The 19,629-nt window shown below is 40.5% G+C and overlaps 2 protein-coding genes and 1 pseudogene across 2 annotated transcripts in view; 2 read left to right on the top strand and 1 right to left on the bottom strand.

Moving 5' to 3' along the window:
• NCBP (Putative cap-binding protein) overlaps window positions 1-10,011 on the bottom strand; it is a 73,218-nt gene extending 63,207 nt beyond the window's left edge. The window contains exon 1 of the mRNA XM_089043218.1: window positions 9,981-10,011. The gene's annotated coding sequence lies outside the window, so the exon portion shown is untranslated. The remainder of the gene's footprint in view (window positions 1-9,980) is intronic.
• LOC103339021 (aspartic proteinase 36-like) lies at window positions 70-12,875 on the top strand (annotated as a pseudogene).
• A 291-nt stretch (window positions 12,876-13,166) lies between these two features.
• Window positions 13,167-14,008, top strand: LOC148915096 (THO complex subunit 1-like). Its single transcript, XM_089043410.1, has 4 exons — window positions 13,167-13,297; window positions 13,396-13,545; window positions 13,693-13,715; window positions 13,798-14,008. The coding sequence occupies exons 1-4, from the start codon at window positions 13,235-13,237 to the stop codon at window positions 14,006-14,008; spliced, it is 447 nt and encodes a 148-aa protein (XP_088899536.1). The 5' UTR covers window positions 13,167-13,234.
• The last annotated feature ends 5,621 nt before the right edge of the window (window positions 14,009-19,629 follow it).

Here is a 19,629-nt window from a genome sequence, read left to right as displayed (position 1 = left end):
GCCATTTTGGAAGATCTTTTTTTAATTTCTCATTTATTGCTTTATTTTCCTTTTTGCTTGTTGGTACCTATGAATTGGTATCAGAGCCGTTCCAACTATGGGATGACATTATTGGAACCCCAAACCAATGTCTCACAGTATGAGAAACTCATTCCTATCCACCCTTATTCTTATGATCCTGTCTATATTTTCAGATTGCGAGAGTCACGCTACGCATCAAGGACTCATAGGAAATTGGACAAATATCAAATAGGAAAGACAGCGGTGCTGCAGATTCCCCTAAAAAAAGTAAGATAAAATCATATAAAATCGTGTTTGTCCATGCCCCAGTCGTTATTGAGGTGCTTAAACAAGTAAATGAATAGACTCCACCGATGCCTTCCGAACGGCGAGAACACAGACGTATCGGTATCGGTCTCGATTACAAAAGATTTTAGATGTTATGGTCGTAGATCAAGACGGTTTTTTTTAAGTAAATAGCTTGCTTAAGTCAAGCTACAGACAAGGACTCATGAGAAAGCGGAAGTACGATGCGATGCCGGCCGGATACATAGAATGCAATCGGTTCTTAGAATAAGGATTTCGATCGGTTCTTGCACATAGCTAGATGCCGATCAGGTCCATGGAGGTCGGATTGCCCTCCTGGTACAAACCCATTTTACTTGGTCGACGACACCGCCGTGAGAAGCCGTAAAGATCGGAAGACGCCGTAACAAGCGGCACAATAAGTCTTAAAGCATTTAAGCGACTATCGGGTTAACACCAATGTTTTCATAGGCAGGCGCTTTTAGTAGTGCTATGTAGGGCTCGTCAATGGCGGGCCGCTAGCCCGCCCAAATTTAACGAGCTTCGGCCGGGTCGGGCCGGGATTTAAAGAGAGAGAAAATATCGGGCCGGGCCGATTTTTTTAAAATTCAAAGCCAAGCCCGACCCATAGGTCGGGCTTGAGAAAGCCCATTGGGCGGCTGGGCTAAGCCCAATGGGCGGGCTGGGCTAAGCCCAATGGGCCGGGCCGAAATGGGCCGGGCCAAAACGGGCCTACTTCATTCGAAAAAAATCATAAACTTAATTATAAGGGCATTTTAGTCTAAATTTGAGATTAAACTCACTTAATTCCAATATTTTCACATCAAACCAAATTCATAAAATACCCAATAAAGTCACACAACTTAATAAGATTTTCCACAAAAATAATAAAACAAAGTATTATTTTTGAGGTTATTACATAATTAGACCGTAATACGTTTTAAGAAATAATTTTAAAAAATAATAAGTATCAAAAAGATATTTTTTTTTAAAAGATGGTATAAATAAATATGTAAATGTTTGGTGATGTGTTCAAGAAAAACATGATTATATTTGGTGGTAGTAGTACGATTATGTTTCATGATATGATTATATTTAATGATATGATATATTTTTCATCTTATTTATATATATATATATAATTGTTGTATTAATAATTGACACAAATTAATGTGCTAATCATCCAATTATAAATTAGGAATGAGTAAAGAAAAGTAAATGAAATGAAACAAATTATATATGTGATTTAAGTGATATAATCCTAATCCTAAACTCTTATTTATACATAATTATATATGTATGCGGGCCTAACGGGCCGGGCCAAGCTTTCTTGGGCTTAATCGGGCCGGGCCTATGGGCCGGGCTTCAGACACCCAAGCCTAGCCCGCCCAAGGCGGCCGGACCATCTCAAAGCCCATAACGGGCCAGCCGGTCTTTTTCCAATGGGCGGGCGGGCCCCCATCGGCCCATGAGCCCGCGGGCCAAATGATGAGGCCTAGTGCTATGTGAGGCGTAATCATTGAAGCATTGAGGCGTAAGCCTTTTGAACATTAATTTATTTTAATAAGAAAAATTTATGAATAATACAATACAATTAAATTGTACAACTAATTCTTATTCAACCATAACAATCTTTTAAATAAATCAAATATAAGTACCAATTGTCATTCAAAGCATAATAATCAATCCCAAAACATAAAATATTTATTCAACATCAAAACAAAAACATAATTCACTCATCCCACTCCTCAACACTAATATCATTCAAACTAGCATCACTATCATATTGATAAACTGTATCAATATGAAAAGGATATTTCCCACTATCAAAGATACAAGTACGATGCATCTACGTCAAATTTCTACTATATCGCATAAACGAATAAGTTAACTAATGTATTTTTAAAAAAAATTGAAAAAAATATACGGAACTTCAAATTACAGTTGCGAAGAATTAGAAAGAAAAATAAAATGACTTACTTGCAGTCAAAAGATGAAGAGAATTCTTGAAATTGATGGAGATTATTGATAAGAGTAGATATTAGGGTTGTACTATACTCTATATATATATATATATATATATATATATAAGTCTATGTGTAAATATATTAATTTAGGGAAGGAAAAAAAAAGGTAAGTGGAAAAGCTACAGCAACTTGCGTGTTTCATTAACATATTTCCCACTATTAATTCTTCTTGCCTGAGGTTTATTACAATAAAGGTCAGATAAAAAAACAGCAACTTGCGTGTTTTTTTCCACACATTCCAAGTGAAACGACGTCGTTTCACTTTAATATTATTTTCAAAACAGTACAATCAAAATGACGTCGTTTCATTAACCTCAAAAGGAAAAAGAAAAAAAAAGGAGTCGTCTTCCTCACGAGTTCGTCTTCCTTGCGACATCCGAGTTCATCTTCCTTGCGACATCGCAAATTCGCAAATTTCTTCTCGGTTCGAAGTTTCCAAATCTGGCGCGCCTTGCTCCGCCTCGCTCTGCTGACACGCTTTGCAACTCCTCCTCACGCCTTCCCGGCGCTAAACGCAGATCGCTAAATAGCAGACCGCCTCGGCGTTTTCTGCCTCGCGCCGCGCAAGGCATGCCTTTGAAAACACCGATTAACACTAGCTCCATTTCCAACTTCGACCTCGCCTCTAGACCTTTCTCGAGTTTCGCCTCTCCAACTTCGAGATAGGGCTCGTCAATGGGCGGGCGGGCTAGCCCGACCCAAATTTAACGGGCTTGGGCCGAGCCGGGCTGGGTTTTTAAAAATTCAAGCCCAAGCCCGACCCATAGGTCGGGCTTGAGAAAGCCCATTGGGCCGGGCTGGGCTAAGCCCAATGGGCCGGGCCGAAACGGGCCTACTTCATTCGAAAAAAATCATAAACTTAATTATAAGGGCATTTTAGTCTAAATTTGAGATTAAACTCACTTAATTCCAATATTTTCACATCAAACCAAATTCATAAAATACCCAATAAAGTCACACAACTTAATAAGATTTTCCACAAAAATAATAAAACAAAGTATTATTTTTGAGGTTATTACATAATTAGACCGTAATACGTTTTAAGAAATAATTTAAAAAAATAATAAGTATCGAAAAGATTTTTTTTTTAAAAGATGGTATAAATAAATATGTAAATGTTTGGTGATGTGTTCAAGAAAAACATGATTATATTTGGTGGTAGTAGTACGATTATGTTTCGTGATATGATTATATTTAGTGATATGATATATTGTTCATCTTATATATATATATATAATTGTTGTATTAATAATTGACACAAATTAATGTGCTAATCATCCAATTATAAATTTGGAATGAGTAAAGAAAAGTACATGAAATGAAACAAATTATATATGTGATTTAAGTGATATAATCCTAATCCTAAACTCTTATTTATACATAATTATATATGTATGCGGGCCTAACGGGCCGGGCTTTTGTGGGTGGGCCGGGCCAGGCTTTCTTGGGCTTAATCGGATCGGGCCTATGGGCCGGGCCGGGCTTCGACACCCAAGCCCAAGCCTAGCCCGGCCCAAGGCGGGCGGGCCATCTCAAAGCCCATAACGGGCCGGGCCGGGCTTTTTCCAATGGGCCGGGCGGGCCCCCATCGGCCCATGAGCCCGCGGGCCAAATGATGAGGCCTAACTTCGGACATCTCCAACAGTTCGTAGTTCGCACTCGCCCGCACCTCTCTCGAGTTTCGCCTCTCCAACTTCGGACATCTCCAACCGGACATCGCCCAGATCTCTCTTGAGTCTCGCCACCACCATTTTGCGGAAATGCACGGGGCTTGAAGGCTCTGATCCTCGCCTCCGCCACCTTGTCTCTTGTCCACTGTGGCTTGACGACGCCGCCCACCCTTCTTTCTTTAGAACGGGTTTATCCGCCGAGTCACCGAGCAGATCGAGCAACTCCGAGCTCGTGGATCGAGTCAGCACGCACGACTCTTGCAAAACGTGGCCGGCGCGTTGTGGACTTCCCAGTCTATGGCACCTCCGATCCAAACGTGGTCGGGTAATTTTTATAGTCAATGTTGATAATGCTGTTTCGGGTGTTGATGTTGATGGATTTTTAGAGTAGGGAATATATAATTTTGTTTTTAATAATTTATGTTGACTAAGTTTGGCTTTTGCTACTTGCTTCTGGAAGTTCTGGGCGTTGTTGCTTCTGGAAGTTCTGGGCGTTCTTTTCTAATAGGGACAGGGACGATGGATCTTGTTTGTTTTGTATTTTTAATATAAAATATTGGGCCCAAAAATCTATTTGGGAAAAGGGATGGAATCATTACAGCTAGGCCTCATCATTTGGCCCTGGCTCATGGGCGATGGGGCCCGCCCGCCCATTGGAAAAAGCCGGCCCGCGTTATGGGCTTTAACAGGCCCGCATAGATATATAATTATGTATAAATAAGAGTTTAGGATTATGATTATATCACTTAAATCACATATATAATTTGTTTCATTTCATTTACTTTTCTTTACTCATTCCTAGTTTATAATTGGATGATTAGCACATTAATTTGTGTCAATTATTAATACAACAATTATATATATATATAAATAAGATGAACAATATATCATATCACTAAACATAATCATATCACGAAACATAATCGTACTACTACCACCAAATATAATCATGTTTTTCTTGAACACATCACCAAACATTTACATATTTATTTATACCATCCTTTAAAAAAAATATCTTTTTGATACTTATTATTTTTTTAAATTATTTCTTAAAACGTATTATGGTCTAATTATGTAATAACCTCAAAAATAATACTTTGTTTTATTATTTTTGTGGAAAATCTTATTAAGTTGTGTGACTTTATTGGGTATTTTATGAATTTGGTTTGATGTGAAAATATTGGAATTAAGTGAGTTTAATCTCAAATTTAGACTAAAATGCCCTTATGATTAAGTTTATGATTTTTTTGAATGAAGTAGGCCCGTTTGCCCCTTAGCCAACCCGCCCAATGGGCTTTCTCAAGCCCGACCTATGGGTCAGCTTGGGCTTTGAATTTTCTAAAAACCCCCGCCCGATATTTTCTCTCTCCTCTTAAAGCCCGCCCCCAAGCCCTTTAAATTTGGGGGCTAGTCTGCCCGGCCCATTGACGAGCCCTAATTACAGCGTAGTTGAGGATTTCTAAGAAGCTGGAAGAGCTTGGTTTCCCATTTTACCCTTGTGGATTGATATCGCTTGTTTTGGTGTTCCTGTTTGCAAGGGTAAAACAGAAATCAAACTTGTATTATATAACTCTTTTGGCTTTTTGGAAAATCTAAAGCACGTGCAAGCTTGCCGTCTTAGTGAAAATTAAAAGCTTTTGCATGGCCATGAAGGAAAAAGAAAAATGAACGAAGAATGCCATTCTTGGCTAAAAAGGATAAGAGGCCGCATGGTGGTCCACCACGGACCACTGAAAGAGCATGCATGCTTCTGGTCTCTCTTCTTGAATATCCTAGGTGGGTTACTGCCGCTTTTCAACCAAATTGTTGGAGAAGAGAAGCTCATGTTTGCCGCCAACTCTTTATTACTTTGATTTGTGTGCTTATGGCTGCTAATCTTTTGTAGCTTCAGATATGGGGAATCATGTTTGATTTCTGCTAATCTTCAATTCTTCCATATTCAGGCTTTATTATACCAAAGTCAAATTGGGCTCTCCGCCAAAAGAATTCAACGTGCAGATTGACACTGGAAGTGAAAACTTGTGGGTTGCCTGCAATTCCTGCAGTGATTGCCCCCGGTCTACTTGGCTTCCCGTAAACTTCTGCTTCTTTTTCTTGCTGTATGTCATTCTCAAATTCTTGCATGGTAAAGCTTAACAATCTTTCAACATTACTGTTCCATGCTTTACAGATTCAGCTCAGTTCCTATGATTCGCCACTCATCAATTGTACGGTTGATCCCTGCTCAATGTGCACCTCCGCATTTCAAGCATGTTCTCCTCGGACTAACCAGGCAGATTACTCAATATGCAGATGGAAGTGGGTACTTGGTCATTACGTATTGGATACACTACATTTTGACCGGATGCAGGGGCAATCCTATATGGACTCTTCAGCATCCATTATTTTCGGGTGAGTTGTTTTAAAGGCACACAATCATGAATAAACAAATACAGTTTTGACACTTTCATGAATAGATATCATATGCAGTCTTTATAGCTAATTTGTTCCACAAACAGATACCTCCATATTCATTTGTCATGATAAGCAAATTAATTCAAGAACAAGTAATTTGCAAAACTGAATAAAAAGCAAAACTAGCTAAATAAAAACAACTGAAAATAGCTAGAAAAACATTGTCTGCTTTGTGAACTCTAGATAGACTACTCAAATAACTCCCACTAATTGCGCTCATCGAAACTTGAAACAGTCCCACATTCCTAACTTGCCTTCGAAAAGCTCCATTTGGTAATCCTTTAGTCAATGGATCTGCTACCATAGAGCGAGTGTCAATGTGGTCAATCTTTACAAGGCCTTCTTTAACATATTCCCTTACTGACAGATACTTGAATTTTATGTGTCTGCTACCTGATGTCCTTTTATTGCTCTTGGAGAAGAAAACTGCAGAATTGTTGTCATTCCAAATCTGAGTCGGCCTTTCGATTGATTCCACAACTTGTAAACTTGTGATAAAGTTCTTGAGCCAAATAGCTTGACTTGTTGCCTCATAACAAGCAATAAACTCTGCCTGCATTGTTGAAGTTGCAGTGAGAGAGTTTGCTTCACACTTTTCCAAGACACAGCACCACTTCAAACAAGAATACAAAACCTGAAGTAGATTTCATTGAATCAACACAACCTCCCAAGTTTGCATCTGCATAACCTACCAATTCTAAATCCTCACTCTGTCTGTAAACCAGTTTGTAATTTTTAGTTATCTACAAGTACCTTAGTACCTTCTTTGCCGCGACCCAATGTGCTTGTCCCGGATTAGACTGAAATCTTCCCAAAACACTCACTGCAAAGGCTAAATCTGGTGCAGTACAGACTTGAGCATGCATCAAACTTCCCACTAGAGACCGGGAAGGTCTCACACCATTTCAACCTCTCTTGCTCAGTTTTTGGTGACTGTTCCGTGCTTAGTTTATCTCCTTTGGAAACTGGCACTTCTCCTCCTGCACAGTTTAGCATGTTAAACCTTTTAATACCTTCTCAATGTATCCCTTCTGAGCTAAGCCTAGAAAACCCTTTTCTCTGTCTCGACTGATTTCAATTCCTAACACATATGATGCTTCTCCAAGATTTGTCATGTCAAAAGCTTGTGACAGAAAAGCCTTTGTGTCATGTAGCAGTGTCAAATTTTTACTTACTAAGAGTATATCATCAACATAAAGAATGAGAAAAATAAAATTGCTCCCACTGACCTTGATGTATATACATTCATCCATTGGAATTTCAATGAAACCATGAGACTTAACCACTTCATCAAACTTCAAATACCACTGTTTGGATGCTTGTTTTAATCCATAAATGGATTTTTCTATAATTTGCAGACCAATCCTTCTCCACCTTCTTGAATGAAACCCTCAAGTTGTTTCATATATATTTCTCAGAGAGATTTCCATTCAAGAAAACGGTTTTCACATCCATTTGATGAAGATGCATATTGAAATGAGCAACTAAGGCCATTATGACTCTAAACGAATCTTTGGTGAGACTGGTGAAAAAGTTTCATTGTAATCGATTCCTTCTCGTTGTGTGAATCCTTTTGCCACAAGCCTAGCCTTATATCTATCAATGAAGCCTCTTGAATCTCTACTTAATTCTTTTCCATTGAACTTAGCTCCGATTTCATGGCTACCAACCATTTTTCATTTTTTGAACTTGTAATGGCCTGCTTGAATGTTATTGGGTCATCTAGGCTATGTTCTCTTGCAAATATACAAGATAGTCATTTGGCAGAGCTGGTCTTCTATCTCTCTGTGACCTTCTGATTTGAGGAATCTGTTGGTCATCGTGTTGAATTTCTGGTGCATCAATATCCATTTCAGTTTGTGTCGGATCAGTTGTAGTTTATAGCTGAGGTAAGGCTTCTTCATTACTCAAAACTGTATTCGGCATAACCCTCAATTCACTTTTGTTGTTCTCTTGAGAATGTGAATTTTCTTCTTCTGTTATTTATTCAAAAACTAATTTCCTTTCTTCAAAACTGTCACTTCCTTCTTCTATAAACACTGCTCTTCCAGTTTCCATAAACCTAGTTGTGTGATTTGGACAGTAAAACCTGTAGCCTTTAGTTCTCTCTGGATATCCAATGAAAAAACAACTAGTGGTCTTTGAATCTAGTTTCTTTTCCATAGGATTATACAGTTTACTTCTGCTTTACAGCCTCAAATTCTGAGATGATTTAATTTTGGCTTCCTGTTGTTCCAAATTTCATAAGGAATTTGATTCACACTCTTGGTTGGAACTCTGTTTAAAACATAGTTTGCTGTTTTTAAAACTTCTCCCCATAGAAAAATCGGAAGATTTGTGCAAGCCATCATACTTCTCATCATATTCTTGAGGGTTCGATTTCTTCTCTCTGAAACTCCATTCTGCTGTGGAGTTCCAGGATTTGTGTATTGTGCAACAATTCCTTCTTGCTGCAGAAACTTTGCAAAGGGTCCTGGATTTCTGCCTGCCTCATCCAATTTTCCATAGAATTCTCCACCTCTGTTTGATCTTACTATTTTAATTTTAAGGTTGAGTTGATTTTCTACTTCTGCTTTAAACACTTTAAACATATCTAGTGCACTTGATTTCTCTGTTATCAAATATACATAACCAAATCTTGAAAGGTCATCTGTGAAGGTAATAAAATACTTAAATCCATCATGAGTCGGTGTTGGGAAAGGTCCACAAATGTCAGTGTGAATAAGTTCTAGTAAACTTGTACTTTTAATTGCTCCTTTCTTTCTTGTACTTGTGAGCTTCCCCTTTACACAATTTATGCAGACCTCATCCAATTCAGTTAAGTCGAGTGGTGGCAACACATGTTCTTTGCAGAGGGATTTTATTCTTTCTTTGGAAATGTGGCAAAGTCTCTTATGCCACAATTGAGATGATTGAGTTTTATTTTGAATTTTGCTGGTGCTTGCAATGTTTAATTTGATCATATGCTTGGACATTTAATTGATACATTCCTTTCACAAGGGTTCCATTCCCAATTGAAATTTTATTTCTTAAAATAGAGAATCCAAAATCAGTTTAGCTTCCATAATCAGTTCCTTGTCATAGCAGGAACATAAACCACATCTATCAAATGCAAAATAAAACCAGACTCTAATCTAATCTTGATGTCTCCAATGAACTCCACCTTCACTTGAATTCCATTGCCGACATACACTTTTATTTCATCCTTAGTTGGCACCCTCTTGGTTGTGAATCCTTGCAAGGAATTAGAAACATGTCATCAATATAGGCACCAAGGTTTCTTAGTTGCTCCATTGTCAAGCCACCAAGAGTCACTATATATCAACTAGGTTCGATTCGGAATTAAATATAAAAATAAAAAAATGAAAATTTTGGTGGCAAACTGATTTTTCTCACTTCCCAAGCCCAATTTCTTAAGCCCAACCTAAAGCACTGACTTTTTCTTTTCTTTCCTTCCTCTCTCCCTCAACTTGCTTCTCTCTTTTATTTTGTCTCTTTCTTCTTCCATTTCTCTCTTTCTTCTCTCTTTCTCTCTCTCTCTCTCTCTCTCTCTCTCTCTTTCTTCTTCCTCTTTCTGCGGTTTGTCTTTCAGTTAATAACTCATCCAGTGTCCATGATAAACAAGGAAGAGATCTGGTAAAATCTTTTGTATGTCACATAGGTGCTCTTAACCTGCTTGATGTTTGAGTCATTTGAACAGCAAGGGCTAATTTTCCTTGTGTAATATGGTTTTTGATAATCACGATCTCATACTTATGATGCACTATTGTGCTGCCAATGCATATCAGCATGCTGTCATCAATATAGGCACCAAGAATTCTCTTTTTCTGTTTCTTAGTTTGAAGAAGATGCCTCTTCGTGTTGCCAGCATACCCATGGCATGTTTCCTATGAATTTGTAAGCCCAAAAGTTTTTATAGTTGGGTTCTCCAACTACACAGCCATCTCATATCTCATATCTGTTAGTTTCTTGATCCGAAATCCCATCTCTACCTTCTCAGATTCCTTGAATTTTAGGCTGATGGTCTTAAGGAAATCTTTAGCATTTTTCAAGGGTGGAATTTCATCTCTTATTGTAGGTGACATTTATTTTTGGATGATCAGAATAGATATCCTGTTTGCCCTTTCCCATTTGGCATAATGAGTCTTTTCCTCAATGGTTGCATATCCCTCTGGTTTTTCAGGAGCTTGTTCTTTAATTGCCATATCCACATCCAAAAGACCTAGAGCTATTTCAAGATCCCTTTTCCATCTCTTGTAGTTGGAACCAGTCAGTGTTTCGATGGTGTTTAAATTTGTGGTGTTCATAACTGAGATTTGAAAGAGCAGACAAGTATATAAACAAACTTTCCCCAATTTCTGTACATTATCAATTATCACCTGTAGGCAGAAAATTGAACATGTTTTAGTGATCACCAAAAGACACGATACATGAATTTCTTTCATAGATAGTTTTCTTACATCTGTGGACAGAAAGAAAACTCTACTAACTCATGTACCTCATGTCTTGCACCACGCCACAATAAACTTCTATAAACAAGATCACCAACATCTGTGGACAGAAGGTAATCTCAACTTCCCTGAGATCCAAAACACCAATTCTAATTAAGTTCTTAATCAATACAAAGACCTAGATCTCCTATGATGATTAGAAGACCACATTAAAGTGGTTTAAGACATAAATTGTCTAACATAGGAACCATGTATGGTAAATAGCTAATCCGTAAGATCTGTATTGTTGTATCAGGCCTATATGAGGACATCTCTGTATCTTCGTTGATCACATCAATGAAATCTAATTCCCATATACAATTTCTCAATCCCATCGTTTAGAACAAAAATAATTAATATTATGTAGAATAATTTCTCTTATTATAAGTATGTTGTGTTGTGTTGATTGAATTAATTATGAAATTTCCTTGGCTGATGGTGTTGGAAAAATACAGGTGCACTACCTATGAGTCTGGGGGTATTTCTAGTTCACTTTCAACACTGGATGGGATATTTGGATTTAGCCAAGGGCCTCTGTCCGTTATATCGCAGTTGTCATCTCGAGGGTTGACTCCCAAAGTGTTCTCTCATTGTTTGAAGGGAGATGAAAAAGGAGGGGGTATACTTGTTCTTGGCGAGATTCTGGAGCCAAGTATTGTTTACAGTCCTCTTGTTCCACCACGGTACGTCTCTTGGAAACCTTTCTCTTATTTCTTTATGCTTGTAATATTTACTACCAAATTGTGAATTTTGGTGGGAAAGGAAATGGGGGAAGGAAATAAAGACTAGGGTTTAGACTAGGGAATGGGAGAAGGAAATAAAGACAAGGGTTTATAGCCACTGATTTCCGTTGGTTTGCATAACCAAGACAACCACATTTCTAACCTACTCTATTTTTGTCTAATGGTTACTGGAAAACAAACTCATTAATAGTCTCAACTCTCAACTTACCAATAAAGAGTAAAATTTGCCTAAGTTAAATGACAATAGTAACTTATGATAACTGGTTAAAAAAATAGTGATTATTGCCCAAAATTCTTCTAGTGTGTGTTGCTACAATTTATTATATGAAATCAATTTATTCACCAAGGGTTGGTGAGATGCTGTCACTTTTGGCTTTCTAAACTTTTACTTGTTTAGCTATCTTATATTACTTATTTGTCTTTGAGTTTTTCATATAACGTCCTTCACCATTATTTTCAGGCACCATTATTATTTAAATCTGCAGAGCATTGCTGTCAATGGGAAAATCTTGCCAATTGATCCAGCAGCCTTCACATCACACGACAGAGGAACTATTATCGACTCAGGAACAACATTGGCATACCTTGTTGAAGAAGCTTACGTTCCTTTTGTTCGTGCGGTAAGTTTATTCACTTGGTCTTATTTATTGGTTGATTTGTGGTGTTTGGTCTGAAACATAAGATATCTTCTCCTTACTAAAAGCTCATTTTGTGTTGGGATGTATAGATAACTTCAGCTGTTTCACCATCCCTGACTCCCTTCATTTCAGAAGAAAACCAGTGTCATCAAGTAACCACTAGGTTGGTTCTATCTCTAAATATTTTTTAAGTTTCCCTCTGAAGAAAAACTATGAAGACCTAAATGACATTTTATGTTTCAGTTTGGCTGAGGTTTTTCCTGCAGTTAATCTAAACTTTGCTGGTGCATCAATGGTGTTGAAACCAGAAGAGTACCTTACACATCATGTAAGTTGTTCCTCCATCTCCCTATGTAATCTTGAATTTATTATATATATATATATATATTTAAAAAGAAAGAAAAATAGTAGATCTTTATCAAACATTGGTAAGAGTATTTTTAAAATTCATCAACTGTCTTCTGTAAAGGTTCATTGCTATTCTAAGACTGACATGAGTGCAAAGGAACCAATTGCTCTGAGGAAAGGTTCTGGGTTCGAGTCCTAGCATCCGTGTAGTGTGTGCGAGTTTAGTATACTATCGCCCGTCTCAATAGGAAAGGTCCCAAAAATAAGAAAGACTGACATGAGCAAAAAGGTATCTTGAAAAACTAACCGGCCTCCGGAATCAGAAGATAAATATGTAAATCATTTGAAAAGGATTTAGATAAAAGTTGACTTTTGACTACTGTTCATTGTTAATATGGAGTGCTATTTTATTTAGTAGTTTGGATTTTTCAACAGCTTCACCATGTGATTAAATGTGTGTTACTTTGTTTTTCTTTATTATTTGAAGTTATTAGAATTGTTGAAACTAGCATTCAACTTACAAGTAGATTTTATTTTATCCTATACTAAATTTTCATTATGCAGGTATGCTGGAAAGGTCTTCGATTTTCAGCTAGACAAGACTTGGAAGGGTTTTCTAGAGTATGATTAATATGACAACTGACTATGCAAATATTTTAAAATATATATGATTAATTTTTTTCACCGAGCTTACACGAATTGTATTGATGTAATTGCAGTTTACTGAATTTGGTATTGAAGGAGTAGTGCCTCTGGAACTTTTGACACCTGAAGAGCGATCTAAATACCAAGCTAAACCAAATGACAAGTCTAAACGTGCTAAAAAGGAAGAAACAAAGGGTGCTGCACATCAAGTAGAAGAAAATCAGGTATAATTGGAATTGTAGTGGATTTCTAGATTTTATGTTTCTTGAGATCTTTGATTCCTGTGAAAGTTGAACATGTAAATGACAAAATAATATGTATGTGTGTGAAATAAATATGTATATTTTGTGTTCCTTTTTTCCTTTGGAGAGGTGTTTTCAAATTTGAGGATCCGGTAAATTCATGCATGCGTATCCAGAGTGGAAGTGTTCTCCAAGAATTTTCACAATAATATTTTGTTTTTAATTTTACTGAAGATTGCAACAAGCTGCAAATGAGATAGATGGTGAAGGAATCAGAGCTGTGCTTGAAGCCTCAGTGACACCAACGGACACCGATGCCATCGGTAATCGTGACATGTCCCAAGGTGGTAGTCCAATCCCGGCGAACATCGAAGCAAATCTCGATACGGATGTAGGTCAAGAGCGGGCGGATGGAAGCGATCTGAAGTCGAGGTGGGATGATTGACGGTGGAATGGACACGGAGGTTGATTTAGATCCAGTTGGCTGAGAAATGTAATAGATGGTTTCTTCTTGTTTGCATAGCATATGTAAGAGGAGTATTTGATTGAAAGGAGGTGGCATATTTGACAATCCTACAATAGGAACCAAATTTGACAAATGTTTTGTAACTAGGATGTGGGTGTGTTCCTTGGTCAATTAACTTGTACTATGGCATATATTTCATGCTCTTCCGAGTCTGCGACCAACTTTCAATGAATTGGGACCAACCTACTTCATAAATGCCGAGGGCACTTGTAATCCAAGAAACTCGGAAATCTATGGTAGAAGCATATGGTCCCACCAACACTTTTCTAATAGTTTTCTTTACCACCCACAATATCCTTCGCCCCCATGCACAATACAATAATTCATAATTTTATAGATTAAATATTAGGAAACTTAATTTCATAACTAAAATTTGAAGTCCAAACCAAACTGACCATGTATCCTATTATTACCTTGTAGGATGAGACCATGTATTGTATTCTATGTTTTGGTCTCTCTTTCTTATCTTATTATTTCTATAAAATCTTTTATGTTCTCTTTTTTTCTCTCTTTTTTTTTTCCTTTTTTGTTTTTTGTTTTTTTCCTATAACTCAAAATCAAATACATAAAGACTATATAATGTTCTCAGCAAACAAAGCCTTTGGATTCTCTTTTCGTAATCTATATTGCTGAGTTCACAATCTCATTGTATTTAGTCCAAGGCCTTTGGCCATTTTGGAAGATCTTTTTTTAATTTCTCATTTATTGCTTTATTTTCCTTTTTGCTTGTTGGTACCTATTGTTTGTACAATATCTGGCCAAGCACTCCCAAGCCAATCCAAGCAAAGGAAAGGGAGTCCCACATCGACAAACCATAAGAAGATGAGACTCTCCCTCACTTATAAAAGAAGACTTCTCTCCTTCAAGAAACGGGGGAGAGTTAGACAAGCTACTAGGGCACCATATGGCTCATAACGGCCTCATAGGCTTACTCCTAAGCCCATTTACAAGCCCACAGATCATTTGCCTTCAGCCAGATCCTCAGCCTTGGTCTTCGCCTTCGGCCCTTAGCCTTCGGCCATGAGCCTCCAACACTCTTCCTCCTCTCCTTGGGTCTAACCCTATGTGCAATGTATACAGTCTTTATCATAATGAAAACATACTTCTTCGTGGACGTAGCCCATTATTCGAGTGAACCACGTACATTTGTTTTCTGTATGCATGCCTATTTACTTACCGAATGCTCTCACATACCGAGGGTCCTCACCTTCATCATCCTCCTCCTCATCTTTAAGTTGGTCTAATTACTACTCGCCTAAGTTTTTACCTCCAACAGATTGGCGCGTCTGTGGGAAGTGACACGAAAGGCTATGTCGTTCTCCTTCTCGATTGCCCTCGGCACCCTATAACAAGTGCCCATCAACACTCTTACATTCAGTACCCTCGGCACCCTTGTGAGCGCTGCCATCGACACTTCCTACAATCTGCTGTCGGCACCTTTGCGTCATTCAGCGTGTGATGTTTTCACATCCCCAATGATTCGCATCCGCCGTCGGCTTTGCATCATTCGCCGCGTGTGATGTCTTCACATCCCCAATGATTCGGCATCGCTTTGGCACCCTTACGTCATTCGGCGTGCGATGTCTTCACATCCCCAATGATTCGTATGTGCCGTCGGCACCTTTGCATCATTCGCGCGATGTCTTTACATTCCCTAATGATTCGGCATCTTCCTTCGGCACCCTTACGTCATTCGGCGTGCGATGTCTTCACATCCCCAATGATTCGGCATCGTCGTCGGCACCTTTGCATCATTCGCACGCGATGTCTTTACATCCCCTAATGATTCGGCATTTGCCTTCGGCACCTTACGTCATTCGGCGTGCGATGTCTTCACATATCCCAATGATTCGGCATCGCCGTTCGACACCTTTGCATCATTCGGTGCGTGCGATGATATCTTCACATCCCCAATGATTCGCATCCGCTGGCACCCTTACGTCATTCGACGTGCGATGTCTTCACATCCCCAATGATTCGCCATCCGCTTTGGCACCCTTTGCATCATTCAGCGACGATGTCTTTTATCCCTAATGATTCGCATCGCCTCCGCACCGCGTCATTCGGCGTGCGATGTCTTCACATCCCCAATGATTGGCATCTGCTGTGGCATCTTTGCATCATTCAGCGCGATGTCTTTACATCCGCTAATGATTCGGCATCGCCTTCGGCACCTTTACGTCATTCGGCGTGCAATGTCTTCACATCCCCAATGATTCGGCATCGCCGTCGGCACCTTTGCATCATTCGGGCGCGATGTCTTTACATCCCCTAATGATTGACAAAGATTCGCCCGCACCCCTTACGCCATTCGGCGCATGCGATGTTTACATCCCCAATGAGTCGACATCGCCGTCGACACCTTTGCATCATTCGGCGCGATTGGCGTGCGATGTCTTCACATCCCCTAATGATTCGCCATCCGCGCACCCTTTGCATCATTGGCGCGCGATGTCTTTACATACCCTAATGATTCGGCATCGCCTCCGGCACCCTTACGTCGTCATTCGCGTGTGATGTCTTCACATTCCCCCAATGATTCGGCATCTGCCTTTGGCACCTTTCCATCATTTGGTGCGTGCGATGTCTTCACATCCCCCCAATGATTCAGCGTTTGTCTTCGGCCCAAAGCTTACGGCAGAGGCCTCCTAAGCTTTCCAAGCTTACGGCAACAACTTCTAAAGCTTATGGTTGCAACTCTAGCATCAACTTTATGGCATCAGTTCGCAAACACTTGCATTGCCGAGCGGCACCCCACGGGTAACACTATTTTTAGCGCCTCTTCTCAAGGCCATGCCGAATGGCAGCTTCCATACAGCTTCAAAGCTTAACACGGCAGCTCCTAACTTATGGCATCGGCTCCCAAGCTTTGGCATCGACTTTGAAGCTTATGGCGGCAGCTCCCAAGCTTCGACATCGCTTTGAAGCTTACGGTGGCAGCTCCTAACGGCATCGGCTCCCAAGCTTACGGCGGCAAGCTTCGACAACTCCTAAAGCTCCAAAGGCATCTTCCGGCTCTTGAGTTGCCGAACTGCACCCCACGGGTGACACTTCTCCATCGCCTCTTCTCAAGGCCATGCCGAACGACACTTTTCACTTACGGCGCCAAGGCTACCTGCTGGTACCTCATGAAGAATAACATCAACTCCCAAGCTTTGGCATCGCTTCCAAAGCCTACGTCGGCGGCTCCCAAGTTTTGGCATCGACTTCCAAAGCTTACAGCAACTCCTAACTAATGGCATCGGCTCCCAAGCTTACGGCAGCTCCCAAAGCTCCAACGGCATCTTCCAGCTCTTGCGTTTCAAACGGCACCCCAAGGGTGACACTTCTCCTGCGCCTCTTCTCAAAGCCACATGTTGAACGGACACCTCCCATGAGATATCTCTTCATTTATGCTCTAAGGCTACTGCCGGACGGCACCCCATGAAGGAAAAGCGCATATTCTCAAAACTACCTGCCGAACAACACATGAAGGATGTTTCTACCTTACGACACCTTTTCTCAAGACCACATGCTGAACGGCACCTCATAGAGACATTTCTCTCTTACGGCACCAAAGCTACCTGCGAACGGCACATGGAGAATCCTCTAAGCTTAGGCACCTATGCCAAGCTGCTGAGCGACACCCATTATTGCAGCAACACCTTCAGCACCTACGATAGTGCATGCCTCCAGTAGTTGTCATGCGACTCAATCTCCATACCCTTCAATAATTGCTACTCAGCACTCAGTACCATTACCTTTGGTGATCACGGCAGTCTTCGACTCAACAACTCTGCACCGATGCTGCATACAAGAGAAAGCGAAGAAGAAGCTGAAGCATTGCTTGGCCAGTGCATTGATGACTACAAGTCCCTAATCAAGAAGTACCTCCTTAATCGAGAAGTTGGGGGACTCCTGTTTGTACAATATCTGGTCAAGCACTCCCAAGCCAATCAAAGCAAAGGAAAAGGAGTCCCACATCGACAAAACATAAGAACATGAGACTCTCCCTCAATTATAAAAGGAGACTTCTCTCCTTCAAGAAAGAGGGGAGAGTTAGACAGGCTACTAGGGCACCATATGGCTCATAAGAGCCTCATGGGCTTACTCCTAAGCCCATTTATAAGCCCACGGATCATTTGCCTTCAGCAAATCCTCGACCTTGCCCTCCGCCTTGCCCTCGGCCTCCGACATTCTTCCTCCTCTCCTTGGGTCTAACCCTATGTGCAATGTATACAGTCTTTATCATAATGAGAACAGACTTCTCTGTGGACGTAGCCCATTATTCGGGTGAACCACGTACATTTGTCTTCTGTATGCATGCCTATGTACTTACCGAATGCTCTCACATACCGAGGGTCCTCACCTTCATCATCCTCCTCCTTATCTTTAAGTTGGTCTAATTACTACCCGCCTAGTTTTTACCTCCAACACCTATCAATTGGTATCAGAGCCGTTCCAACTATGGGATGGCATTATTGGAACCCCCAAACCAATGTCTCACAGTATGAGAAACCCATTCCAATCCATCCTTATTCTTATGATCCCGTCTATTTAAACCCTTCTCTATACCTGCCTGTTCGGACTCAACCTTATTGAAAACCTCAAGCACGAGTAAGCTCGGCAACAACGACTCAGGAATAATCTTTAAGACACGTCATGCATTAAAAGGTTTTGCATTTTTAGTGAAAATTAAAGCTCCATATCCAACATCGGACCTCGCCTACAGACCTATCTCGAGTTTCGCCCTCTCTAACCAGACATCTCCAACTTGGACCTCGCCTCAGGACCTCTCTTCAAACCTCGCCTCCGGACTCTCTCGAGTTTCGCCCTCTCATCTCAACTTTAGACCTCGCCTCCAGACCTCTCTCTCGTTTCGCAGACATCTCAACTTCAGACCCGCCTCAGACCTCTCTTGAGTTTCGCCCTCTCCAACTTCAGACCTCGCCTCTAGACCTCTCTCTCGTTTCGCCTAGACATCTCCAACTTTATACCCCGCCTCCTAGACCTCTCTCGAGTTTCGCCCTCTCCAACTTCAGACATCTCCAACTTGAGACCTTGCCTCCAGACCTCTCTCGAGTTTCGCCCTCTCCAATTTCATACATCTCCAACTTCAGACATCTCCAACTTCAAACCTCACCTCCAAAGCTCTCTTCAGACCTCACCTCCAGAGCTTTCTTCAAACCTCGCCTCCAGAGCTCTCTTCGACCTCGCCTCCAGCTTTCTTCGGACTCTCGCTCTCCAGAGCTCTCTCGAGTTTCGCCTCTCCAACCAGACATCTCCAACTTCAGACCCGCCTACCTCTCTTTCGCATCTCCAACTTGACCTCTCTCGAGTTTCGTCGACATCTCCAACTTCAGACCCCGCCTAGACCTCTCTTGAGTTTCGCCCTCTCCAACTTCTCAGACTCTCGCCTCTAGACCTCTCTCTCGCTTTGCCTCGACATCTCCAACTTCAGACCTCGACCTCCGCACCTCGCCTCTCTTGAGTTTCGCCTTGGACCTTCCAACCTCTCTCATTTCGCCAGCATCTCAACAATTTCAGACATCTCACCTCCT

Source organism: Prunus mume, linkage group LG8 (assembly GCF_029339155.1).
Source record: "Prunus mume cultivar Tortuosa linkage group LG8, ASM2933915v1, whole genome shotgun sequence".
Classification (NCBI taxonomy): Eukaryota; Viridiplantae; Streptophyta; class Magnoliopsida; order Rosales; family Rosaceae; genus Prunus; species Prunus mume.
The sequence above is the reverse complement of the archived record's forward strand: the minus strand, read 5'-3'. Positions and strand labels throughout refer to the sequence as shown.